This window comes from Dendrobates tinctorius, unplaced genomic scaffold (genome assembly GCF_039654945.1).
Source record: "Dendrobates tinctorius isolate UK_male_01 unplaced genomic scaffold, ASM3965494v1 ptg000095l, whole genome shotgun sequence".
Lineage (NCBI taxonomy): Eukaryota > Metazoa > Chordata > Amphibia > Anura > Dendrobatidae > Dendrobates > Dendrobates tinctorius.
In genome coordinates, this window is record NW_027361763.1 from 20,773,378 (window position 1) to 20,783,399 (window position 10,022).

At 40.5% G+C, this 10,022-nt stretch overlaps 1 protein-coding gene across 1 annotated transcript in view; it reads right to left on the minus strand.

Annotated features, from left to right (window-relative positions):
* The window catches only part of LOC141098813 (vomeronasal type-2 receptor 26-like), a 42,005-nt gene extending 32,901 nt beyond the window's left edge, over positions 1-9,104 (minus strand). The window contains exons 1-3 of the mRNA XM_073586789.1: positions 9,070-9,104; positions 8,573-8,864; positions 2,819-3,478 (exon numbers count right to left, since the gene is read on the minus strand). Coding sequence (XP_073442890.1) covers positions 2,819-3,478; positions 8,573-8,864; positions 9,070-9,104 — 987 coding nt within the window. The remainder of the gene's footprint in view (positions 1-2,818; positions 3,479-8,572; positions 8,865-9,069) is intronic.
* Positions 9,105-10,022: the final 918 nt, after the last annotated feature.

A 10,022-nucleotide genomic window follows, 5' to 3' on the forward strand; every position in this document is an offset into this window, starting at 1 on the left:
ACTTGTGTCCTACAATTGGGAGTGCTACTGCCCTGTCAGTAGGTACCGGTCTTGGTGGTATTCATTCTGCTGTTAGTGGATTTCACATTCTTAGCTGTTGTGTATATGGTATGTATTTTTTTCTTTTACACCACACCATTCATTGCCAAATTTTTTTTACCATACATTTTGTACAGCACTATAATTAACTGTTGACAATATTTTCATGCTCAATTATTGAACATTTCTCAAAAACCATATAATGAAAAATGAGTGGTTGTTATGTACAAATACAGAAAGCAAATGTATAGCATCAGGCCACAGTGTCACGGGGCAGTAGTGGGAAAAGAGGGGATGAGAAACCAGGGCCCCTGAACTTCCCCTAAGGCTAAATGAGGGCCCTGACTCTCCTTACCTTGGAGGTACACTTAATGGTAGTGAGGCCCAAGTCTCTGACCTTTCCCTGTCTCCTGTTTATTCCTGAGCTAAATCCCAACCCCCCTCCCCAGGAGGTGAGACTGGGAATAAGGTGTACTGCACAAAAACCCAGAAGGAAAGGATTTCAACAGAATGGGGTAATACAAAACAGCATTTAGCTTGCTCTGCTGCAATGCTCCAGGACAGCAGAGTTAGACACTTGGAAACAGCAAAGAACTGTAGCCCACCAGAATTCTGTCAGCTTCTGAACTTCAGCTAGGTTGGTCTACAAAGAGGAACAATATCACCAACAGTTGGTGCACCTGGTGAGATTATGTAGGAAGGTGGGAGTGGTTTCCACCTGCATAGATAATTAATCACAATGCAGTAACACCAGCGGCGACCGGGGGGGGGAACTCACCAGAAGACTAACTAAACGTGCAGTGACACCAGCGGCCACCAGGGGGGTAAAACTGACCTTAACCCCCGATGGCCAGAAAGGAAAAAAGTTTTAATATGAGAGTCGAGATCTGCCACAGATCCAAAAATGGATTGTGACACACAGTGTGCATGAGACCTGTACGACTGTCAAATTGAACTAGTAAAACAGGTTTGAAAAAAAACAATAATTCAAATAATTCAATTAAATGTCTATGTTTTTCACATAAAAAATGTATTCCCTTGAATAAAGTGATTAACTAGGAAATGCATGGAGGGTACATGACCAAAAAGTCACGATCTGCAAGAGGGCACTGTGTTATTGTGTTGTGTAAAGATGTAAAATTTGACTAGTCAAACAGATATGCAAAAAATAATTGTTTGTGAAACTCAAACAATTTTCTTTTATATTTTTATAAAGCAAATATTTCTTCCCTCCCCTCACAAAAAAAGATAAGAGAAGAGATGCAAAAATTCAATATAATCCCTTAGGTCCAGCAAGCAGAAGGTCTGACACAGATTTCAGACACTTTTCTATACAGTACTATTGTTCTAACTAGGTTATGCTTTCTGGTGAAATAAGAAAGAAGCAAAAAAAGTGTAATTGTTCTTTAAATTCAGTAGTACATATACCAGCTACACTTTATCAGCGATCAAGTCTGACACTGCTGCTGACACTCTCCTTGCTTTTATCTCACCTATCAACTGAATCTCTATGTCATTCCCAGACTAGTATGCTTAACAGCTTGCTTGTTGCATTTATACAATACGTTACTGTATGGAGGATTAGTTCAATGGCTTAAGCCCCCGTTACACTAAACGATGTCCCAGTGATCCCACAAACGATCCGACATGATGGGATCGCTGGGACATCGTTAGGCTGATCGCTGGTGAGCTGCCACATAGACAGCCCCAGCGATCAGGACCAGAGACGCTGGACGCTGGTTTCTAATGTAAACGTCGGGTATCCAGGAGCCGCAGCTCCTTGATACCTGATGTTTACATTAGAAACCAGCGTCCAGCGTCGCTGATTGCAAGTCTCTCGCTGCCACACGCAGCGATGCGCGCTGGGCAGCGGGAGACCAGCGATCGAAAAACAGCCCGGGACATTCGACGACGATCAGCGATAACCGGCAGGGGGGCCCGTCGCTGATTCCTGTCACACACAGCGATCTCGCTGGCGAGGTCGCTGATGTGTCACAAAATCAGTGATCTCGCTAGCGAGATCGCTGTGTGTGACGGGACCCTTAGGACTTTCTCTTCCTATCTCTTTTGCTAAGCTGTTGAGTTATGACATACTTTAACTCTCCTATAATTATGCTAAATGGCAACTGCTATCTCTGCCTTGACTTTTATTCAGGCTATATAAATCCCAACTGATTAGCTACACTATAGCATATGATGTGATAGCTTCAGGGCTTTAGGTGGAATGTCCCAATCCATTATGCCTAAGGTCAGAACAGCCTTCTGCGACTGATGCAATCTTCTGCAATGCTTAAAAAGGCAGCAAGCGTTTTTGAAGATTTGTGCAAATCCATTCTTAAATTGTTTAAATTCACCAGGACCTCTAATTTCTGTACAATCCCCAGATGGTTTAACATGACAAATTTGTTTCTACTAGTGATTAGTATATCTATCGTCATTGGAATTTGCCATTTGTTCAAATTTATACCAAAAATGTGATTTGCATTGAACCTGGCCAATGGAAATTGAATGTATGTTATCATTGATTATGCTCTGAGATCTCTACAGACCCAAGTGCATACAAATGAGCAAAAAAAATCTGACTTCCAGAAAAGAAGTGTCCAATACAATGTCAGGAAAAGAATTTAACTACCTTCAACTTGTATTTAACATTTCTTGGCATATGGAGAAGGCCTTCATGTAGAGCGTGAGCCATGGCATAGACAGCGGTATATACGTGATAGGTGGTTCTAAATGTTTTAGTGTAGTAATGATTGCTGCCAATTTCTTGTAGTTTTACCGTCTTATTGCAATTCTTAATTTTGTGTTGATAATCATTTTCAGCCAACATTTTTAGGATGGGGTTTGAAGGTTTACAGCTCAGGTATACCATTAGAATATGTTCAAGTATTGGGTCATTTGGACGATGTTCAAGACTAATATCTTCTAAAAATGTTTTCAGTTGTGGGATCTTTATATTTGGTGCTGAAAATATGAGGCTGCCATCACATGACGCTTTACGTTTTACTGATGAAAGAATGTGAATATTTGACCCCGCTGGTATAATCAGAGTCTTCACCTTTCCTGAAATGCTTTGCTCCTCAATAAATTGTACCGTGAGAAATGAAATTGTGCCACAAAGTACAATAATGTTTGAGGTTGATTTTTGAAATATCCTTCTGTTCTTTTCATTGCTGTTTTCTTCATTTGTGAAATCAGTTTTCATTGTTAGAATAAACTCAATGCAAATATCATAAACTTCTGCCTGTTTGATTAACTCCTGACTTTGTGTGTGCCCTCCATCATCATCTGAGGCAAGAACGCCAATCCATGTCCAATCAAAATATTTGAGAAGTTTAACTATTGCCAGATATTGAGTTTGATCACTGGGAAGAGTTTGGAAGAAGGATGGATACATCTGCTTATTGGATAAATGAGGATTTGTGGCACCGTAGCTGATCTGAGAAATAAAACAGCAATTATGCACAAGAAAATAGAAGTGAATGTTAAATTAAAGGGAATCTCTCACCCCATTTTTCGAGTATCAGGTGCCGGCACCGCCATAAGGGGCTTATCTACAGCATTCTGTAATGCTGTAGCTAAGCCCCGGATGTAACCTGAAAGATAAGAAAAATGAGTTAGATTATACTCACCGAGGGGTGGTCTGGTCTTGGTCTGATGGGTGTTGTGGTCTGGTGCCTCCCATCTTCTAACGGTGACATCCTCTTCTTTGCTGCCTGTCGTGGCTCCTGCGCAGGCGCACTGCTCTGCACTGTTGTGGGCAGACCAGAGTCCTGCAGTGTGCAGGCGCCTGCGCAGGAGCCACGACAGGCAGCAAAGAAGAGGACGTCACCGTTAGAAGATGGGACGCGCTGGACTGGGCGGCGACACCCATCAGACCGGACCGAATGCCTGGGTGAGTAAAATAACTCATTCTTCTTATCTTTCAGGTTACATCGGGGCTTATCTACAGCATTACAGAATACTGTAGATAAGCCCCTGATGGCGGTGCCGGCACCTGAAACTCGAAAAATGAGGTGACAGATTCTCTTTAATGGTACAAAGACCAAACAATCTTCAGATTCCTAGATTTTGTTTAGTATAGAGCTGTTGATTGTCCTTTAAATGTCTGGAATATATAGAGCAAATACTTTAATTTACTTTAAGAGATGATCGAAGCGTTTGAAATTCATAATCGTCAACATTGATAAATTTTCCTTGAATATACTGCAAAGCATCTGATTGAAATGAAAAAGGTATGGCTTTTTAACAAGGGGAGATTCAACATTTATTTTTGCTGGGGGAAGTAGGATTTATGACTTTTTTTGATGATTGAAGAAGCAAAAGCTTTTTCATAAGGCTAGCAAAAAATATTTTTTTTATGGAGCTGGAACCATTTAGATGTTTTCAAAGTGAAGAAGCAATGGCTTGTTGTCAACAAACCTTTTAAAAAATAACAATTACCCACTCCAAAATACAGCCTGGCACTCTAGCATAAGGCAAACAATGGCAGGCCCAGCAGCAGTACGATCTGTCACTATAAAATACCGTGGAGGAAGGCTGAGCGCTGAAACGCGCGTTGGGGAGGACGCCATCCAGGTATACAAAACGTGCCACACTATCTCTGTAAGTGCATTTATAATTGCTATTTACACTTAGCACTTTTATGTTTTACTGCACGTTTTGTTTCATAGCCTAACACTACCCTTTATTACGGTTTAATTTTTACTATTGCATTTTCACTTTTATAAGATCGTACTTAATTTTCACTCATATTTACTCACTGATGTGGTATTATAATCTTTGATTTTTTTGAACCATGCACTTTATTTGCTTAATTTCATAACTGTGTGCATATCAGGCATGTGACTAATATCATGGTTTTAGTATATTTTATCAGATAAATTACAAATTATTTCCTGTTTTGTGCGTCCTTTTGTAATAGTATTTTTTTTACTTATTGTCTGTTTTTTGAAAACCTGTATTCGAATAATAAATTTTGGACTATATGACTGGTTTCTCTTTTTCTTGGTGGTGATTTAATACCGTGGAGATGTATGTTAAGTGTGGCTGTGCAGCTGCAAAGGCAACGACAGTTGACACACATTATAGTATTAGAACATGGCAGCAAAGAAGATATCTGGCATTGTAGTGCTAGCAATGGCGGACCCCTCATCTGCAGTATAGTCTAGCACTATAAAACACAGTGGGCAGGCAGTCAGTTTGGCTGTGCAGTGGCAGTGGCAGAATTCCCAAGGTAGAGAATTAGGTCAGGACAGGCAAAGAGATGGCAGTCCCGGCAGAAGCTGTCAAGTCTAGTACTCTAAAATACAACGGGAAGATAGCCATGGGATGTGCGGTTGCCATGCAGTGATAGTGGCAATGACAGCAGCCATATGGTGGACATATAGGATGAGGCAGTCAAGGGTGAGCAATGAGGAAAAATGAACAATCAGCAGCTCACCGGTGTGGGAAATTAGGGTGCGATGCACGTAAGCATCAGGCCGGCTCCTGAGCAGCAAAGGTCTTGGAAAGAGAACAAATTATCCAGTAACCGCAAAGAAAAAAATCTATATTTAAAACATCAAAGAAAATTAAAAAAATCCACTGGCGATAAACATCAAGTTTTTTATGAGGATTCCAGCTGCCTGTTTGGGTGACAATAACTACAAGCGGATAGGATCAAGCTCAACCACTGTTAGGTGCTCAGGGGTAAAAACCATGCAAAAGATCAAACACTGGCACACTCCAAAAAGAGTGAAGAGAGAACTTGTTGCTTTCAAAAATTTAATTAATTTATCTTGTACAAAAAAAGTTGTTTCCAAACAACGTTTTGGCTCAGGCACAAGCCTTCATCAGGAGCAATTGGTAGTTATACTGTTTGTTGATGCTGAGTTTTCGGACTATCGGATAGATACTGTCAGAAATGGTCTTTTTACCAATTTCCTAGGAATGCATGTGTACTAAGGTGGACATAGCCTTTGTATCTTTCGAAAGCAATGAAATGCGTATAAAGTATTTAGAGGTAGTTAGACCACAATGAGCCTTATTCACAACTCATGTGGAAGGCTGCAGCTGGCAATACACATAAAGTATTTAGAGGTAGTTAGACCACAATGAGCCTTATTCACTATTCTGTGTCCTTGATGGTGACCGCTTCTATGTGGAGATAACCAAAAAAAGACATTTTGTCCTCAGATAAAAATTTTCCCAGAGGCCAGCCTGCAAGGAATAGCTGCCCCTTGAACCACACTGTGAGAAGGTAAAATTAAATTCAGCGGAAATGTAGATGAGTGATTCCACAAAATCTGCTATTATGGAGGTAATAAACCTTCAGGTAGCGGTGTTCCAATAATGTCACCAAGAGTCCAGTATAATATAAAGTGTGTGGACACTGTAATACTGATCCCTTCACAACAAAGGCACCACAACAGGAACCGCTGACAACGGCCAAGGTGATACTTTTACTTTAACTGTCTGGCAGAATTCATACAATTTTTTTTTCAGCAATGGCACGGATGTTACTGGATCATTGATAAAGTTCATTGGGGTGTTATAGGGGTTTTCACACAGCTTCCTATATAAAACTCAAATTTTACTCCTGGAATTTAGCAAGTACAGCTTCTTACAGTGTCCGCGCACTTTATACTATACTACACTCCTGGTGACATTATTGGAACACCGCTACCTGAAGCTTTATTACCTCCATAATTGCTGATTTTGTGGAGTCACTCATCTACATTTCCGGTGACATAAATTTTACCTTCTCACGGTGTGGGTCAAGGAGCAGCTATTTCTTGTATGCTGGCCCCTTGGAAAACCTTTCTTTTTTTTTTCTCTTGCAATATAGATATTGGGTTCTCAGCGCCATTTTTGGTTTCTACCAAATCTATATTTAAAACATCACATTTAATAGATCCATTAAAAACATATAGAGAACAGTAGATTTAAAAAGACATAGTGACACCAAGTCTATCCGTTTTCAGCTGTCATAGATCTTTCAAAAACCTGCAAAAGACAAATTGAAAAAAACCCTGCTATAATTAAATAAGTAAAAAGTGAAAGTGCATTTAAATCATACATAATCTGTCTGATTTAAATGCACTTTTGCTTTTCACTTAATTATAGCAGGGTTTTTTTCAATTTGTCTTTTGTAGGTTTTAAATGCTTTTTGGCCATGTGAACATGCATTTATATGCTGCATGTGTAACAACTCAAACCAAGCTCAATTTTTGTGTTTTTTCTTTGTATTTTTGCATTCTGTGCAAGCTGGGGTGTGGCCTCCCTCTCCTGAGCTGGAAATTGTATTTAAAGGCTTCCCCTGACTGGTGTCCACTGGTTGGGACCCGGTCCCTGTCTCCCCTTATTCACACAGATGTCAACTTTGACACATGATAAGGTTATTAATACTAGACAGTGGAGGACCGCCCCGACCACAGAGTCACCTTGTCGATGGTGGGACGGCTTTTATGCTATGTTTGATCAAATACAGCAATACTAAGGACTCTGTATGATTTAAATGCACTTTTGCTTTTTACTTATTTAATTATAGCAGAGTTTTTTTTACTTTGTCTTTTGTAGGTTTTGTATGCTTTTTGGCCATGTGAACATGCATTTATATGCTGCATCTGTACCAACTCAAACCAAGCTCAATTTTTGTGTTTTTTCTTTGTCATAGATCTTAGTCCTGACCAATTTCTTCTCCTTTCAAGGGCCCGTAATGACAGGCCCGGCAGCAGCACAGTCTAGAACAGTGGTTCCCAAACTCCAGTCATCGCGGACCGCAACACGTCATGTTTTCCGGATTTCCTTAGTATTTCACAGGTGATGGAAGCATCATCAAGGCATCAGGAATTCTCTCACATGTGTAACACTATAGAAATCCTGAAAACATGACCTGTTGGGGTCCACAGGGACTGGAGATTGGGAACTGCTGGTCTAGAACAATAAAAGATAGTGGGCGGGTAGCCAGATGTGTGTTTGTGCAGTGATGGTGGCAGTGGAAGAAGCCACACAGTAGAATAATAGGACATGGCAGACAAATAGATGTATTTCAGAGTGGGGTCAGTAATGGCAGAACACACTTTTGAGGACTGAACCATTCTGGAGAATAGCTGGGATAGTTGATCTCCGATGGCTTCTTCCAGCTTGTTGCAAGTGCTTGTCAGGTCTACATTACTCCAGCGTGCGTGCATTGAGAGAGACCTGTCATTGACTGCCAGCGAACAGGGAGAAGCCATTGGGTCCCTTGTGTTCAACTAGTCGCCCAAGTGACTTGGTCCCTGGAAGCTTTTAATGTATGTTGATATCTCAATCGGAGCTAAATTCCAAAGTTAAACATACATGGCTGAAATCATTCAGCAAGGGCCTGATACATGTTGCCCGTAGATCGAGCAGCATGTATCAGCTTTCCTGTTCAAGCAGTACTCTATATCACAGGTGAGTACAGAACAGGAACAGGTTCTCTAGCAAACAGCAAAAGCCATTTACTATACCGTTGTTAGTCAATATCTGGTTTTTGAGTTTATGATTCCTATGTATAAAATATATTTACCTGGGTGTAACCATAAACATTTAAATGTTCTATTATCTGTAATGACGTCTTCGATGACTGATCACCAACTACTCCCACAAGTTTGTGATTACTGAGACAACAATAGTTGGGGACTATGTCTCCTGGACCGGATAAGATCTGTAGTACATTCTCTACGGCTTTATTTTCATTGTTGCAGGAATCAGTCACATGGTATCCAAGGGTCACATTGGGTAAAATATATGGATTCTTGTTAATCTCATCTATGGCGAAAATAAAGGCCAGAACATATCTATAGAAGGACGCTAAAGGACTGAATAGCAAAAAGAAACAAACATTTGCTTAGACTATATTAAGAGAGAATAAAAAAAATATGTTTTTAACATACTGTGATAAGAAAACTCCATGCTTTATGTTATTTAATCTGAACATACTTGATGCTGTGTTTGCTTGTAGTTCACCCCTGAGAGAAGCAAGACTTTCCAGGTCAGCCAACGCATTTCAAGACACACACACACCAGTTCTTACTCATGTCCTCTATGTTCCCAGTCATACTTGCTTGTATGAATTTCATCTTGGAAAATTGAGGATTTTTTTTAACATGAAGAGAGCTGCAATGCTATAACCGCATTATGCGTGCTGCTAACTTAATGACTGACAGGAGCCTTTGTACTCACTTCTAGGTGATGAAGAGATTAAATGGAGCTGTGTCCAAGTTGAAGTGTTGCAATCACTGCTGTCTGTCATCAGCTACCACATCACATCTCCTATTCAAAAAAGTAGGAGCTGTCCGGAAGTACTTGGCAGCAGCCTACAGAACCAGTGCTCCACAACTCCATTGAAAGTGTCTACATCCGGCTGCTGAATTTGGAATTCCTGGTATGAGACCCCACCAATGACCACCTATTAGATGACATCTTGTGAGTAGGTCATTAATATCTAGGCCTGGACAGATCTTTCAGTCACCAATCTTTACCTATACCTATCTGTCCCTTAGCTGACATTGAAACAACAGGAAATAAACCCGTCAGTGTACTGAACCGCCACACGAACAGCTCAACCCTCTCCTAGAGTAGCCTCACCCATCTGCTGTAGACTATGAGTCCTCGCGGAAGGGTCTTCTCTCCTTCTGTACTTGTGTGTGACTTGTATTGCTCATGTTTATTGTACTTGTCTATGTATGCCCCGTTTTCACATTTTAAGTGTCATGGAATAAATGGCGCTATAAAAATGAAAAATAATAATAATAATAATAATAATGTGTTTAGCTGAAAATGGAAAGACGTAGCGCGCACACAAAGGTAACACACTGGTCTATGCTGCAAGGCAAAAATTTACAAAACTGAATATGAAGTTCTTAGTTCAACACTACTACACTGCCACATATCACTGGGTTCCTGACCTTTTATAGCCTTAATGGTGCTGCGTCCTATGCCAACCACTGCCATGCTGTTAGTGTACCCACAGAGTG